Source organism: Pristiophorus japonicus, chromosome 4, assembly GCF_044704955.1.
Source record: "Pristiophorus japonicus isolate sPriJap1 chromosome 4, sPriJap1.hap1, whole genome shotgun sequence".
In the NCBI taxonomy this organism is placed as follows: Eukaryota; Metazoa; Chordata; class Chondrichthyes; family Pristiophoridae; genus Pristiophorus; species Pristiophorus japonicus.
This window is the reverse complement of record NC_091980.1, coordinates 305,895,638-305,912,319: the sequence shown is the minus strand read 5'-3', so window position 1 is coordinate 305,912,319 and position 16,682 is coordinate 305,895,638. Positions and strand designations below refer to the sequence as shown.

At 45.5% G+C, this 16,682-nt stretch overlaps 1 protein-coding gene and 1 pseudogene across 9 annotated transcripts in view; one reads left to right on the top strand and one right to left on the bottom strand.

Annotated features, from left to right (window-relative positions):
* ttc7b (tetratricopeptide repeat domain 7B) overlaps positions 1-16,682 on the top strand; it is a 453,719-nt gene that overhangs the window by 225,659 nt on the left and 211,378 nt on the right. For 7 of the 9 annotated variants that reach the window (XM_070879667.1, XM_070879664.1, XM_070879666.1 and 4 more), the window contains one exon: positions 16,562-16,666. The exons of 1 other annotated variant lie outside the window; for it this stretch is intronic. In XM_070879667.1, coding sequence (XP_070735768.1) covers positions 16,562-16,666 — 105 coding nt within the window. The remainder of the gene's footprint in view (positions 1-16,561; positions 16,667-16,682) is intronic. One more of the 9 variants, XM_070879660.1, reaches the window with a different exon arrangement.
* Positions 11,374-11,488, bottom strand: LOC139263659 (U6 spliceosomal RNA; annotated as a pseudogene).

The window sequence follows — 16,682 nt, the reverse complement described above, 5'->3', positions numbered from 1 at the left end:
CCATAGCTAATCTAAACCTTCTGATACTATGATCACTGTTCCCTAAATGTTCCCCAACTGACACTTGCTCCACTTGACTCTTCTCATTTCCAGACCCAGATCCAGCAATGTCTCCTTCCATGTTGGGCTGGAAACATACTGACCAAGAAAGTTCTCCTGAACACACTTCAGAAATTCTTCCCCCTCTCTGCCCTTTATGTTATTATTATCCCAGTCTATATTAGGATAATTGAAGTCCCCCATTATCACTACTCTATAGCGCTTTCAGCTCTCTGTAATCTCCCTGAAAATTTGCTCCTCTTTATCCTTCATACTCGTTGGTGGCCTATAGAATACACCAAGTAGTGTAATGGCCCCTCTATTGCATTTTAACTCTAACCAAATAGATTCTGTCCTTGACCCCCTCCAGGACATCCTCTCTCTCCAGCACTGTAATATTCTCCTTAATCAATACTGCCACCCTACATCCTTTCTTTCCTTCCCTATCTTTCCTGAACACTTTATATCCAGAAATATGTAGTACCCAGTCCTGTCCTTTTTTGAGCCAGGTCTGCGTTATCACATAACATTGTATTCCCATGTGGGTATTTGCGCCTGCAGCTCACCAACCTTATTTACCACGCTTTGTGCATTTACACACATGCACTGCAAACCTAGCCTGACATCGGTAGTAGGAAAAATGTTGGAATCAATTATTAAGGATGAAATAGCAGGGCATTTGGAAAGCAGTGACAGGATCGGTCCAAGTCAGCATGGATTTATGAAAGGGAAATCATGCTTGACAAATCTTCTGGAATTTTTTGAGGATGTAACTAGTAGAGTGGACAAGGGAGAACCAGTGGATGTGGTGTATTTGGACTTTCAAAAAGCTTTTGACAAGGTCCCACACAAGAGATTGGTGTGCAAAATTAAAGCACATGGTATTGGGAGTAATGTACTGAAGTGAATAGAGAACTGGTTGGCAGACAGGAAGCAGAGAGTCGGGATAAACGGGTCCTTTTCAGAATGGCAGGCAGTGACTAGTGAGTGCCGCAGGGCTCAGTGCTGGGACCCCAGCTATTTACAATATACATTAATGATTTGGATGAAGGAATTGAGTATAATATCTCCAAGTTTGCAGATGACACTAAACTGGATGGCGGTGTGAGCTGTGACGAGGACGCTAAGAGGCTGCAGGGTGAGTTGGACAGGTTAGTTGAGTGGGCAAGTACATGGCAGATGCAGTATAATGTGGATAAATGTGAGATTATCCACTTTGGGGGCAAAAACACGAAGGCAGAATATTATCTGAATGGCAGCTGATTAGGAAAAGGGGAGGTGCAACGAGACCTGGGTGTCATGGTACATCAGTCATTGAAAGTTGGCATGCAGGTACAGCAGGTGGTGAAGAAGGCAAATGGTATGTTGATCTTCATAGCTAGGAGATTTGAGTATAGGAGCAGGGAGGTCTTACTGCAGTTGTAGAGGGCCTCAGTGAGGTCTCACCTGGAATATTGTGTTCAGTTTTGGTCTCCTAATCTGAGGAAGGACGTTCTTGCTATTGAGGGAGTGCAGTGAAGGTTCACCAGACTGATTCCCGGGATGGCAGGACTGACATATGAGGAGAGACTGGATCGACTGGGCCTTTATTCACTGGAGTTTAGAAGGATGAGAGGGGATCTCATAGAAACATATAAAATTCTGATGGGACTGGACAGGTTAGATGCAGGAAGAATGTTCCCGATGTTGGGGAAGTCCAGAACCAGGGGACACAGTCTTAGGATAAGGGGTAAGCCATTTAGGGACTGAGCTGAGGAGAAACTTCTTCACTCAGAGAGTTGTTAACCTGTGGAATTCCCTACCGCAGAAAGTTGTTGATGCCAGTTCGTTGGCTATATTCAAGAGGGAGTTAGATGTGTCCCTTACGGCTAAAGGGATCAAGGGGATGGAGAGAAAGCAGGAATGGTGTACTGAGGTGAATGATCAGCCATGATCTTATTGAATGGTGGTGCAGGCTCGAATAGCCGAATGGCCTACTCATGCACCTATTTTCTATGTTTCTAAACCAAGCACAGTTAACATGACAGTAAACTATGGATGAAAATCTAAATATTGCTGCTTGAACAGTGTTGTAAAAATGAATGAAAACTCTAAATTATCACACATAGCAATTCTTAATCTCAGCCTCCCTCCTCCGTTAAGGCCCTTTTTTAAACCCACCTCTTTGACCAAACTTTTGGTCATCGTCCTAACCTCAGCACTCATTTTTTCCTTATCCTGCTGTCCAGTGCCATGGGATATTGTTCTACTTTAAAGGAACTCTATAAATGCAAGTTGTTGCTTGTTAGAATTCATAAATTATGAGGCACTGTGCAGTACAAAGATCCTTTTATCTCTAGGTTCAAATCCGGCCCAGGTTGGTACAGTGAAAATCTCCTGTGTCTGCTGGGTGCAAGGGTCGTATGTACAGTGATTTGGGGCCATCTCAATCCAATTCCTAATGGGAATGGGCCTACAGCATAAAATTGGACATGATTTTCTGATCTCACTCAGAAAGGGGTTGGTGTGGGAAATGGAAGCAATGTGGCACTGGTGTAGTGTGGGACACCTTTTGGGACTGGGGCTACAGTCCATTGTTGGGACAGACTATAGGGAGCTTTACTCTGTGTCTGGCGATACTGTGCCTTGGAACAGGAGTAGGCCATTCAGCCCCTTGAGCTTGTTCCGCCATTCACTGAGATCATCGTTGATCTGTATCTTAACTCCATTTATCCACCTTGACTCCATATCCCTTTATATTCTAGCAACAACCTATCAGTATCAGATTTAAAGTTATTAATTGAATTAGCATCTCCTGATTTTTGTGGGAGAGAGTTCCACACCTCTATTCTCTTTGCATGAAGAAACATTTCCTAACTTCTCTCCTGAATGGCCTGGCTTTGATTTTAAGGTTATCTTCACTTGTGCTAGACTATAATTAATGAGACTATTTCAACCAAAGAGGTCGTATTTAAGGAATAGAAAAGCAAATCTCCCATATCTTCCTCTTTCGATGGAGATGACCCCTGAAGCCTCGTGTCTTGGTGCTCTGACCAGATTTTAGCCAGGACAATTTTTTTAACCTTTCTGAAGGAATAAATAATTGCCATTCTTTGTACAAAAAAAGAGACTTGCATTTATATAGCACCTTTCATGACCTTAGGATGTCCCAAAATGTTTTACAACCAATTAAGTACCTTTGAAGCCCGCACAAACAGCAATGATAATGACCAGATAATCTGTTTTGGTGTTGTCGATGAGGGAAAATTATTGGCCAGGACACCTGGAATAACTCCCCTGCTCCTCTTCGAAGTAGTACCATGGGATCTTTTACATCAACCTGAGAGGCAGCAGACGGGGCCTCGGCTTAACGTCTCCTCTGAAAGACGCACCTCCGACAGTGCAGCGCTCCGTCAGCACTGCACTGGAGTATCAGCCTAGATTTTGGTGCTCAATTCTCTGGAATAGGACTTGAACTCACAACCTTCTGACTCTGAGGTGAGAGTGCTACCCACTGAGCCACGGCTAACACTGGTACAGTGCAACATAATGTTTTTTTTTAATATATGCTCATTCACAGCTCCCTTATGGTCCCAGGCTTAATAATGTTATTATTCAAAGCCCTCGGGGTGGGAGAAATGTGTTCTGTTAATTCCTTTAAACAGCTGCATATTAGATATAAAGGGAGGCCCTACGGCCTTAATATTTCTGATTTAACCCCACTAGCATACATGTGCGATTATTCTACTTTGAAAATTAGCCCATTAGTACCCATGGATAGCCTTTAATCAGAATATGGGTTGCCTAGTTTGAGATCTTGTTGTTAGTATTCTACCAAATCGTAGGATTATCTTCAGTCGCATTTTCAAACATTTCTACTGCAGTAAGTTTCAATCCTTAATGACATATAGTACATCTGAGATGTAACTATGTTGATGAACCACATTACGCGGTAAAATGGGGGCTGTAGCAGTACAGCAGCTAGTGTTAATACTTTGCTGTGCTCCATGAATGATTAGTGATGATGTGGGAGTACCAGGTGCAAAGTACATATCTCCACGACTTCAATGTTAGCTGAGTGCTAACTTCCATTCTAGTGGTGTTCTGCCCTCCCAGCAGCTGGATCTCTTTACCTACTCATTTGGGACCTCAATCTTTTGGTAATCCAAAATAATAACCTCTAGTTAATCAAGGATAAATTGCCCTTCTCCTTAAGGCCTGTTACCACCGCAAATTGGCAGTCACGCTGCGGAGTGGAGTGGTCGCCGACTTTTCATGGAATGGCCACTGCTAGCCCAATTACCCTCCCGAGTTTTCCCGGCGGTGTCCCGATCTCTCCCCCCCCCCCCCCCCTCCCCCTGCTCCGCTGCTGCCAATCCACCTTAAGCGCGTCATCACCGTGCGCACCACTGATCTAACCCCCCGACGACGACATTCTCCTCTGTATAGCGGTGCCGAAACAAGTTTTTTCCCGGTGGCCCAGTGAGGTTGCCGCCTTCTGCAACGGCGGTGCGGCTTCCATTAAAGGGGAGGACGCACTGATGCCATACTTTTTCTTTGGCGGCCGACTGCCATGTTGTCCCAATAATTATCCCCCCCCCGGGTTTGGCCGGGCCACCAACAAGCAGCCAGGCCTTGGGTGCCATGCCCCTGGCCTAGCTGAAACCCTTCCTGGTGGTCCAGTGGCTCGAAGTTTAAAAATCGTGGCAATTCTCTCCTTTAAGTGAAGGGGAGAGCCGTGGTGACATCATCGCGGCGGTGACTCCGTTCCACCCAGGTGTTGTCACCGCCCCCATTATGATCGAGTTCCAGATGCATAGAAAAAAAAACCAGAAAGAGCCGAATGTTGCGCAAATGTCGACCTGAACCGCAGCTGTGATAAAAACCATCGAACCGAGGTGGGAGCGCCCCGTTACGGGGGTGATGGTGGGGGGAGCAATTTCTACCCCAAGGTGTTTTCATACAAACGTTCTGATCTGTGCACCAAAAGTCTTTTGTCTTTTGAACGAGGTGTTAACCGAAGGCCCCATTTATCTTCTCAGGTGGACGTAAAAGCTCCCATGGCTACTATTTCAAAGAAGAGCAGGGGAGTTCTTACCGGTGTTCTGGCCAATATTTATCCCTCAACCAACATCACTTAATCAGATAATCTGGTCATTATCACATTGCTGTTTATGGGAGCTTGCTGTGCACAAATTAGCTGCCACATTTCCTACAACAACAACAAAGTATTTATATAGTACCTTTAACATAGTACTATAAGACCAAAAATGTGACACTGAGCCACAAGAAGAAATTAGGGCAGGTGACCAAAAGTTTGGACAAAGATAATGGTTTTAAGGAGCGTCTTGAAGGAGGAAAGAGAGGCAGAGAGGTTTAGGCAGGGAATTCCAGAGCTTAGGGCCTAGGCAACAGAAAGCATGGCGACTGATGATTGAGCGATTCTAATCAGGGATGCTTAAGAGGGCAGAATTAGAGGAGTGCAGACATCTCGGCGGGGAAGGGGGGGGAGAGTTGTGCGACTGAGGGAGATTACAAAGATAGGGAGGGGTGAGGCCATGGAGGGTTTTGAAAACAAAGATAAGAATTTTGAAAGCGAGACATTGCTCAACCAGCAAGCACAGGGATGATGTGTGAGCAGGACGTGGTGCGAGCTTTGGATCGCCTCTGGTTTATGAAGGGTAGAATGTGGTCGACCAGCCAGCAGTGCGTTGGAATAGTCAAGTCTAGAGGTAACAATGGCATGGATGAGGGCTTTAGCAGTGGATGAACTGAGTCAAGGGCGGAGATGGGCGTTGTTACGGAGGTGGCAATAGGTGGTCTTAGTTATGTTGTTACTATGTAGCTGAAAGCTCATTTGAGGGTCAAATATGACACCAAGGTTGTGAACAGTCTGGTTCAGCTTCAGATAGGAGTTGGGGAGAGAAATGGAGTCAGTGGCTAAGGAACGGAGTTTGTGGTGGGGACGGAAAACAGTGGCTTCGGTCCTCCCAATATTCAATTGGAGAACATTTCTGCTCATCCATGTCTGACAAGCAGTCTTGACAATTTAGAGACTGTGGAGGATTCGAGAGAAGTGATTTAGTGAGGTGGAGCTGGGTGTCATCAGCATATATGTGGAAACTGACGTGTGTTTTCGGATGGTGTCACCAAGGGACAATATAGATGAGAAATAGGAGGGGGGCCAAGATAGATCCTTGAGGGATACCAGAGGTAACGATGCCCGGGCGGTATGAGAAGCCGTTGCAGGTGATTCTCTGGCTACGATTAGATAGATTAGAATGTAACCATCAGGCAAGTGCAATCCCACCCAGCTGGGCGATGGTGGAGAGTCGTTGGAGAAGGATAGAGTGGTCAACCATATCAAAGGCTGCAGCCATGTCAGGAAGGACGAGGAGGGATAGTTTGCCTTTGTCACAATCACGAAGGATGTCTTTTGTGACTTTGATGAGAGCGGTTTCGATACTGTGGTAGGCTCGGAAACAGGATTGGAGGGATTCAAACATGGAGGTACAGGAAAGATGGACTCTGATTTGGGAAGCGACAACACGTTCAAGGACTTTGGAGAGGAAAGGCAGGTTGGCGATGGGACAGTAGTTTTCAAGGACGGAGGGGTCGAGGGTTATTTTTGAGGAGAGGGATGATGACGGCAGACTTGAGGGAGAGGGGGACAGTAGCTGAGGAGAGAGAACCGTTAACAATGTCAGCTAACATGGGAGCCAGAAAAAGAAGTAGGATGGTCAGCAGTTTAGTGGAAACAGGGTCAAGGGAGCAGGAAGTGGGACTCGTGGACAGGATGAGCTCGGAGAGATCTTGAGGGGAGATCGGAGAGAAACTGGAGAAAGATATGAGGTATGGGCTAGGGCAGGGGGATTCTTGGAGGAAGTTTGACCCAGTGGACTAGGGGAAGGAAGGGAAGAGGCAGAGGCAGCCAAACCAATGGTCTCAATCTTAGAGACAAAGAAGTCCATGAGCTCCTCACACTTATTGTGCACAAATTGGCTGTCACGTATCCTACATTACAACAGCGACTACACTGCAGAAGTACTCCATTGTCTGTGATGCACTTTGGGATGTCCTGAGCTCGTTAAAATCTCTATATCAACGGAAGTCTTATTCTTTCTAAAAATAATATATCAACAAGTCAGACATTGTTACAGCATGCGCCTTGTTGGAGCTGGTTCCAACGCGCTCGGAACAACTGATGTTGGAGCAGCTCAGAAAAACCTGCTGTCTCCTTTGGGTGCTTGACCTTTCAAGACCACCAATCAACAATGTTCGAGCTTTGAGGTTAATCACGAAGCAGCATCAGGCTCACTTGATTGATTCCTAGGATGAGAGGGCTGTCCTATGAGGAGAGATTGAGTCAAATGGGCCTATACTTGCTGGAGTTTAGAAGAATGAGAGATGATCTCATTGAAATGTTTGAAATTTCTTAAAGTGCTTGACAGGGTAGATACTGAGAGGCTGTTTTCCCTGGCTGGAGAGTCTTGAACTTGGGGTCGTAGTCTCAGGATAAGGGGTCAGCTATTTAGGATTGAGATGTGAAGAAAGTTCTTCTCTCAGGGGGTTGTGAATCTTTGCAATTCTCTAGTCTCTCAGAGGGCTGTGGATGTTTAGTCGATGAGTATATTCAAGATGAAGATTGATAGATTTTTAGGCACTAAGGGAATCAAAGGCATGGGGATAGGACGGGAAAATGGACTTGATGTAGAAGTTCAGCCATGATATTGAATGGCGGAACAGGCCCGAGAGGCCGTATGACTTACTGCTCCTATTTCTTTATTCTTTTTTTACATTACATTATAAGACACGAGGCCAAACTGACCTAAGAAGAATGGGTTCCGTTTTTTTTAAATCGTAAAGCAAATAATAATGAAGTGCAGTACATCTGTAATTAGATCCGAAATCAATAGATAGTAGCTTTCCTTCCAACCCGCTCTCAACAGAGTCTGATGACTACACTCTCTGATCTTCAATTTGTCTAGGAGGGAATAATCATCTGGATATTTCTTTTGGATCCTGACAGATTGTCAGAAACTCTGGATGAGTGAAGCAAAGACCAGCTCCAGTCATGAAGGGTTTGATTATTGGATAGATAACTTTTCCAGATTTCCATCGCAACTGGGTCCGCCCTCCTAGAGTGACAGTTAAATTTGGCGTAGTTATTCTCAGGACCCTGCACAGATTGTTTGGCTCTTACACATATTCCCCTCAGTGGTAAATATACTTTAGACATCCAAGCAGTTTTCAATTCTACAGGCATAATGAGGACCAAGTGGGAGAACTTTGTGCTCTGGTGTTCAGACTATTGCCTGCTGCCATAAGTTGTGATTTTTGGACAATCGTGTTACATACGCAACATTGTCTAATTGGAACCATAAACATAGTAGCATCATTCACCAAAGATTGCTGTGTCTAGTGGATGAAAATGCAGAGGAGAGGTCAGAGATTGTGCAAAGGTCCTGGGAGATAAACCGAATCCTTAAGACCTTAAAAGAACATAAGAAATAGGAAGAGGAGTAGGCCATACTGCCCCTCGAGCCTGCCCTGCCATTCAATAAGATCATGGCTGATCTTCTACCTCAACTCCAGATGAATGGAGGAACCTTCGGGATGTATAAACAAGAAAGACAAATTGGCAAAGAACATGAGACTCCTTTTGGGGAGGGCTTTCATCAGAGAATTGAGACAAAGAACTTGGCGCTCCATTGGGTACCGAGTTTTATGCGGAACCTCTATAGGTTAAACGGTATTGTCAATATTCCATCCGAGGCCCACCCCTAAAAAGAGAATTAAAAAAGGGACCAAGAGTGCTTTTTAGCACAGACAGTGAAGTGGGGAGCTTCCAGTAGTGAGAATGCTAACCTTAGTTTAACACACTTGGTGGTTGTAGATGAGAGAAAGAGAGGCCGTAAGCTGGAGAACTGTTAGTGCCGACAGCCATCTGTCCGATCAGGACCAGTACCAGCTGCTTGTCACGGTCGTATGTTTTTGCTGTATAACTAGTGTGTTATACACTCAAACACACAGTAGCACTCTCAGCTTTGAATCCGAAGTTCCACTCCAGGACTTCAGAACATAGAAATACACATAGAGCTACTAACAAGCTAAACTGATACTTTGCGAACTGAGCCATAGTGAAGAGGCTGCTTTACATAAACCACTCGTGCTGTTTTTGTGGATAGGTCAGGAGTGTCCAAAAGGATCATTAGTCCTCTTTCTCTGTCAATTATGTGTCCATTTTTTGAGTTCGGCTCTTTGCTTGTCTTTAATTCACTCCCGTTTCCTCAAGTTAGCTTTGTTCTCCCATCAACATGACAGGAAGTGGAACTTGTTGCAAATTCACTAGCATCGCATAAGATGAGCTTTATCAGTGTCAGCTGCGTCTCAGTACGTAACACTCTTGCCTCTGATTCAGAAGGTCCCACTGCAGAGACTTGAGCACAAAAATCTAGGCCGACACTCCAGTGCAGTGCTGAGGGAGTGCTGCACTGTCGGAGATGTGGTCTTTTGGATGAGCCTTTAAACTGAGGCTCTCTTAAGTGAACGTAATAGACCCAATGGCACTAGCTTTCAAAGAAGAGCAAAGGAGTTATCCCTGCTGCTCTAGCCAATATTTATCACTCAATCAACATCTAAAACAGATTATCTGGTCATTATCACATTACTGTTTGTGGGAGCTTGCTGTGTGTAAATATACTGCCGCGTTTCCAACATTATATAGGCCCCCTAACAGTACCAACTCTGGTCAGAGCATAATCCAGAAAATAGTGGGGGCTTGTATAAGGGGAACAGCAATAATCATGTGATTTTAACCTCCATATTGATTGGACAAATCAAATTCATCAGGGTAGCCTTGAGGAAGAGTTCATAGAGTGCATAAGGGACGGGTTCCTTGAGCAGTATGTAATGGAACCAGGGGGCAGGCTATCCAAGATCTGGTCCTGTGTAATGAAATAAACAATCTCCCAGTAAAGGATCCCCTTGGAATGAGTGATCATAGCATGGTTGAGTTTCAAATTCAGACGGAGGGCGAGAGAGTTGGATCTCTAACCAGCATACTAAGCTTAAATAAAGGAGACTATGAAGGTTTGAGGGCAGAGTTGACCAAAGTGGACTGGGAAAACAGATTGTAGTGTGGGATGGTTGATGAACAGTGGTGTATATTTAAAGAGATATTTCACAACTCTCAAGAAAAATATATTCCAGTAAGGAGGAAAGGGTGCAAGAGAAAAGAAAGCCATCCGTGGCTAACTAAATAAATAAAGGACGGTATTTGATTAAAAACAAGGGCATACAAAGTGGCCAAATCTAGTGGGAAGATAGAAGATTGGGAATCTTTTAAAAGCCAGCAAAGAATGACTAAAAAAACGATTAAGAAAGGGAAGATAGACTATGAACATAAACTAGCACAAAATATAAAACAGATAGTAAGAGTTTCTAAAGGTATATAAAAAGAAAAAGAGTGGCTAAAGTAAATGTTGGCCCCTGAGAGGACGAGACCGGGGAATTAGTAATGGGGAACATGGAGATGGCAGAAACACTAAACAAGTATTTTATAACAGTCTTTACGGTAGAGGATGCTAACAATATTCCAACAGTAGATAGTCAAGGGGCTATGGGGGAGAGGAACTTAACACAATCACAATCACTAAGGAGGCGGTGCTCAGTAAGATAATGGGACTAAAGGCAGATAAATCCCCTGGACCTGATGGCTTGCATCCTAGGGTCTTAAGAGAAGTAGCGGCAGGGATTGTGGATGCATTGATTGTAATATACCAAAATTTCCTGGATTCTGGGGAGGTTCCAGCAGATTGGAAAACTGCAAATGTAATGCCCCTAATTCAAAAAAGGAGGCAGACAAAAAGCAGGAAACTATAGACCAATTAGCCTAATATCTGTGGTTGGGAAAATGTTGGAGTCCATTATTAAAGAAGCAGTAACAGGACATTTGGAAAAGCAGAATTTGGTCAGGCAAAGTCAGCATGGATTTATGAAGGGAAGTCATGTTTGACAAATTTGCTGGAATTCTTTGAGGATGTAACGAACAGGATGGATAAAGGGGAACCAGTGGATGTGTTGTATTTGGACTTCCAGTAGGCATTTGACAATGGAATATAATGTCGGAAAGTGTGAGGTCATCCACCTTGGGGAAAAAAAACAGTAAAAGGGAATATTATTTGAATGGGGAGAAATTACAACATGCTGAGGTGCAGAGGGACTGGGGGTCCTTGTGCATGAAACTCTTTTTGGAGCCTACTGCACCTGGTATTCCCAAGAAGTCTCCCATCCAAGTACTAACCAGGCCTGACTCTGCTTAGCTTCCGAGATCAGACGAGATCGGGCATTTTCAGACTAGTGTGGCCGTCGGCGCCTTCATGATTTTGCATGTCATCCTTGCGCAGGGGCCATGCTAATCTTCTCTGTATCGTTCCAATTTTAGTATATGTGCTGCCGAAGCGAGCACTAAATGTGAATGACAAACCGACCAGCAAGATCAAAGCTGTAAGACAACGACGAAGAGAATGGAATCCCAAAAAGTTAGTTTGCAGGTGCAGCAGGTAATCAGGAAGGTGAATGGAATGTTGGCCTTCATTGCGAGAGAGATGGAATACAAAAGCAGGGAGGTCCTGCTGCAACTGTATAGGGTATTTGTAAGGCCGCACCTGGAGTACTGCATGCAGTTTTGGTCACCTTACTTAAGGACGGATATACTGGCTTTGGAAGGGGTACAGAGACCATTCACTAGGCTGATTCTGGAGATGAGGGGGTTACCTTATGATGATAGATTGAGTAGACTGGGTCTTTACTCGTTGGAATTCAGAAGGATGAGGGGTGATCTTATAGAAACATTTAAAATCATGAAAGGGATAGACAAGATAGAAGCAGAGAGGTTGTTTCCATTGGTAGGGGAGACTAGAACTAGGGGGCACAGCCTCAAAATACGGGGGAGCCAATTTAAAACCGAGTTGAGAAGGAATTTCTTCTCCCAGAGGGTTGTGAATCTGTGGAATTCTCTGCCCAAGGAAGCAGTTGAGGCTAGCTCATTGAATGTATTCAAGTCACAGATAGATAGATTTTTAAGCAATAAGGGAATTAAGGGTTACGGGGAGCGGGTGGGTAAGTGGAGCTGAGTCCACGGCCAGATCGGCCATGATCTAATTGAATGGCGGAGCAGGCTCGAAGGGCTAGATGGCCTACTCCTGTTCCTAATTCTTATGTTCTTATGTTGACAAGGTGCCACACAAAAGATTACTGCACAGGATAAAGGTTCACGGGGTTGGGGATAATATATTAGCATGGATAGAAGATTGGCTGACAAACAGAAAACAGAGTGTTGGGATAAATAGTTCATTCTCTGGTTGGCAATCAGTAACGAATGGGGTGCCGCAGGGATCACTGCTGGGACCCCAACTATTTACAATCTATATTAACGACTTGGAAGAGGGGACTGAGTGTGACGTAGCCAAGTTTGCTGACGATACAAAGATGGGAGGAAGGGTAATGTGTGAGGAGGACATAAAGAGGCTGCAGGAGGACAGACAGGCTAAGTGAGTGGGCAAGAATTTGGCAAATGGAGTATAATGTTGGAAAATGTGAGGTCATGCACTTTGGCAGAAAAAATCAAAGAGCAAGTTATTTAAATGGAGAAAGATTGCAAAGTGCTGCAGTACAGCGGGACCTGAGGGTACTTGTGCATGCAACCCAAAAGGATAGTATGCAGGTACAGCAAGTGATCAAGAAGGCCAATGGAATCTTGGCCTTTATTGCAAAGGGGATGGAGTATAAAAGCAGGGAAGTCTTGTTTCAGCTATACAGGGTATTGGTGAGGCCACACCTGGAGTACTGCATGCAGCTTTGGTTTCCATATATACGAAAGGATATACTTGCTGTGGAGGCAGTTCAGAGAAGGTTCACGAGGTTCATCCCGGGGATGAGTGGGTTGACTTATGAGGAAAGGTTGAGTAGGTTGGGCCTCTACTCATTGGAATTCAGAAGAATGAGAGGTGATCTTAGAAACGTATAAGATTATGAGGGGGCTTGACGAGGTGGATGCAGAGAGGATGTTTCCACTGATAGGGGAGACTAGAACTAGAGGGCATGATCTTAGGATAAGGGGCCGCCTATTTAGAACTGAGATGAGGAGAAATTTCTTCTCTGAGGGTTGTGAATCTGTGGAATTCGCTGCCTCAGAGAGCTGTGGAAGCTGGGACATTAAATAAATTTAAGACAGAACTAGACAGTTTCTTAAACGATAAGGGGTTATGGGGAACGGGCAGGGAAGTGGAGCTGAGTCCATGATCAGATCTGCCATGATCTTATTGAATGGTGGAGCAGGCTCAAGGGGCCTGCTCCTATTTCTTATGTTCTTATTACAACAGTGACTGCACTTCAAAAAGTACTTTGTTAGTTGTAAAGCGCTTTGGGACATCCCTTGGTCGTGGAAAGCACTATATAAATGCAAGTCTTTTTCGCGACAGTAATTAGAGAAAGAGCTCAGAGACTGAATGACGATGGAGCTCCTCTATGTTGTTGGCCTCAGAAAATATATAACTTCAGCAAATTGAGAAAAGGAAAGGAAAATATTGTACATTCCGAAAATTGTGTAATCTTTTGCCCTTGTGTTGCTTATCACATTCCTGGCCTTAGTTTTGGTGCACCAAGTTGGTGAGCATCAGGCTGTCACAGTCAATCTACTGAATTTTGTTTGGCTTTTGGCTCTTGGCTCAAGCAATTCTTAAAGCTTTACCTATAGTGGAAGTTTTTTTTTTAGTCTTGTTATGTCTTTTTTGAGAGAATATGGAACCCATTTTCTTTCCCCAAGATTAATTGTGGATTTGAGTCACCCAGTGACTTCAGAAGCATACTATATTAGGAAGATCGAACAGTCTGCATAGATCTGAAAGAATATATTCATTAGTTGAAAATGAATATCAAAGGATGAAGGGACAGGGCATTAGAATAGATTGATGCAGTTGAGTTAACATCAGCACAGGGGTGATTGGTCAAATGATGGTCTCATTCTGTGAATTCTCTGATCTTGATCATTAATTAATTTAGCAATTAATCTTCAAATAATTGTATCATGAAGCAAGACTGTCTAGAACATATGTTGCTGGGCCGTCTGTGGAACATATGTTGCTGGGCCGTCTGGAACATATGTTGCTGGGCTGTCTGGAACATGTATTGTTGGGCTGTCTGTGGAACATGCGTTGCTGGGCTGTCTGTCGAACGTGCGTTGTTGGGCTGTCTGTGGAACATGCGTTGCTGGGCTGTCTGTCGAACGTGCGTTGCTGGGCTATCTGTCGAACGTGCGTTGTTGGGCTGTCTGTGGAACATGCGTTGCTGGGCTGTCTGTCGAACGTGCGTTGTTGGGCTATCTGTCGAACGTGCGTTGTTGGGCTGTCTGTCGAACGTGCGTTGTTGGGCTGTCTGTCGAACGTGCGTTGCTGGGCTGTCTGTCGAACGTGCGTTGCTGGGCTGTCTGTCGAACGTGCGTTGCTGGGCTGTCTGTCGAACGTGCGTTGCTGGGCTGTCTGTCGAACGTGCGTTGTTGGGCTGTCTGTCGAACGTGCGTTGCTGGGCTGTCTGTGGAACGTGCGTTGCTGGGCTGTCTGTCGAACGTGCGTTGCTGGGCTGTCTGTGGAACGTGCGTTGCTGGGCTGTCTGTCAAACGTGCGTTGCTGGGCTGTCTGTCGAACGTGCGTTGCTGGGCTGTCTGTCGAACATGCGTTGCTGGGCTGTCTGTCAAACGTGCGTTGCTGGGCTGTCTGTCGAACGTGCGTTGCTGGGCTGTCTGTGGAACGTGCGTTGCTGGGCTGTCTGTCGAACGTGCGTTGCTGGGCTGTCTGTGGAACGTGCGTTGCTGGGCTGTCTGTCAAACGTGCGTTGCTGGGCTGTCTGTCGAACGTGCGTTGCTGGGCTGTCTGTGGAACGTGCATTGCTGGGCTGTCTGTCGAACGTGCGTTGCTGGGCTGTCTGTGGAACGTGCGTTGCTGGGCTGTCTGTCAAACGTGCGTTGCTGGGCTGTCTGTGGAACGTGCGTTGCTGGGCTGTCTGTCGAACATGCGTTGCTGGGCTATCGAACGTGCGTTGCTGGACAGTCTGTCGAACGTGCGTTGCTGGGCTGTCTGTCGAACATGCGTTGCTGGGCTATCTGTCGAACGTGCGTTGCTGGGCTGTCGAACGTGCGTTGCTGGGCTGTCTGTCGAACGTGCGTTGCTGGGCTGTCTGTGGAACGTGCGTTGCTGGGCTGTCTGTCGAACGTGCGTTGCTGGGCTGTCTGTCGAACGTGCGTTGCTGGGCTGTCTGTCGAACGTGCGTTGCTGGGCTGTCTGTCGAACGTGCGTTGCTGGGCTGTCGAACGTGCGTTGTTGGGCTGTCTGTCGAACGTGCGTTGCTGGGCTGTCTGTCGAACGTGCGTTGCTGGACAGTCTGTCGAACGTGCGTTGCTAGGCAGTCTGAAACGTGCGCTGCTAGATTGTCGAACGTGTGTTTCTAGGCGGTCTGGAACGTGTGTTGCTAGGCTGTCTGTGGGACATATGTTATGTTATGAATTATTAAGTGCAATTAGGGATGGGCAATAAATGCCCGCCTTGCCAGCAATGGCCACATCCCAGGAACAAATATAAAAATAATTGGGAAAACTGACAGCAACCTTTCTACAACTGTAACAAATTAATTTATATTATGCCTTGAACGTAATAAAATCCCAAAGTGCTTCACAGGAACGTCATCAAACAAAATTTGACACTGAGCCATAAGGAGATAGTCGGACGGCTGACCAAAAGCTTGGTCAAAGATGTGAGATTAAGGAGCGTCTTAAAGGAGGAGAGAGAGGTGGAGAGGTTTGCAGAGGCGATTCCAGAGCTTAGGACCGTGGCAGCTGAAGGCATGGTGAAGACATGAAATCAGCAATGGACAAGAAGCCAGAAATGAAGCAATGCAGAGCACCCGGAGGTTAGCAAGATGGGGAGGGGTGAGGTTATGGAGGAATTTGAAAACAAGGATGAGAATTCTAAAATCAAGGCATTGCTGGACTGGGAGCCACTGTAGGTCAGCGAACACAGCGATGGATGAACGGAACTTGGTGCGATTTAGGATACGGGCAGCAGAGCTTTGGATGAGCTCAAGTTAATGGAGAGTGGAAGATGGGAGTCCGGCCAGGAGAGTACTGGAATATTCGAGTCTAGAGGTAGTAAAGGAATGGATGAGGGCATCAGCAGCAGATGGGCTGAAGTATGCTTATTATGCTGCAATTACACGAACTGTAGAATTGGTACAGGTTAGTTTTCTCCTCGTCAGTACTAAAGCTGGTAAAGTGCCTGTGATGTCTTGCTTCACTTCGTTCTGGAGTCCAGATTTACACTGCAGCTTCATTGGGCATCACACACATGCCACATTTCATAGACTGAATGCAGCCTTTGAGAATCAGGAAAAAAGTTTATTTTCGACAGCTGAGAAGTAAACTGCTCCGATATTGAAGCAAATGCAAGAGATTTTGAAATGAAGGTGTTTTAATTTTCTTCTTCAACTCCAGTGCTTGGAACGAGCGATGAAGTTTACATTTGAAGAGTTTCACCTTTGGTACCAGTTTGCATTGTCGCTGATGGCTGCTGGCAAGGTGAGTGCAAGCGAAATAAATGTGAGTTAGAGCAACA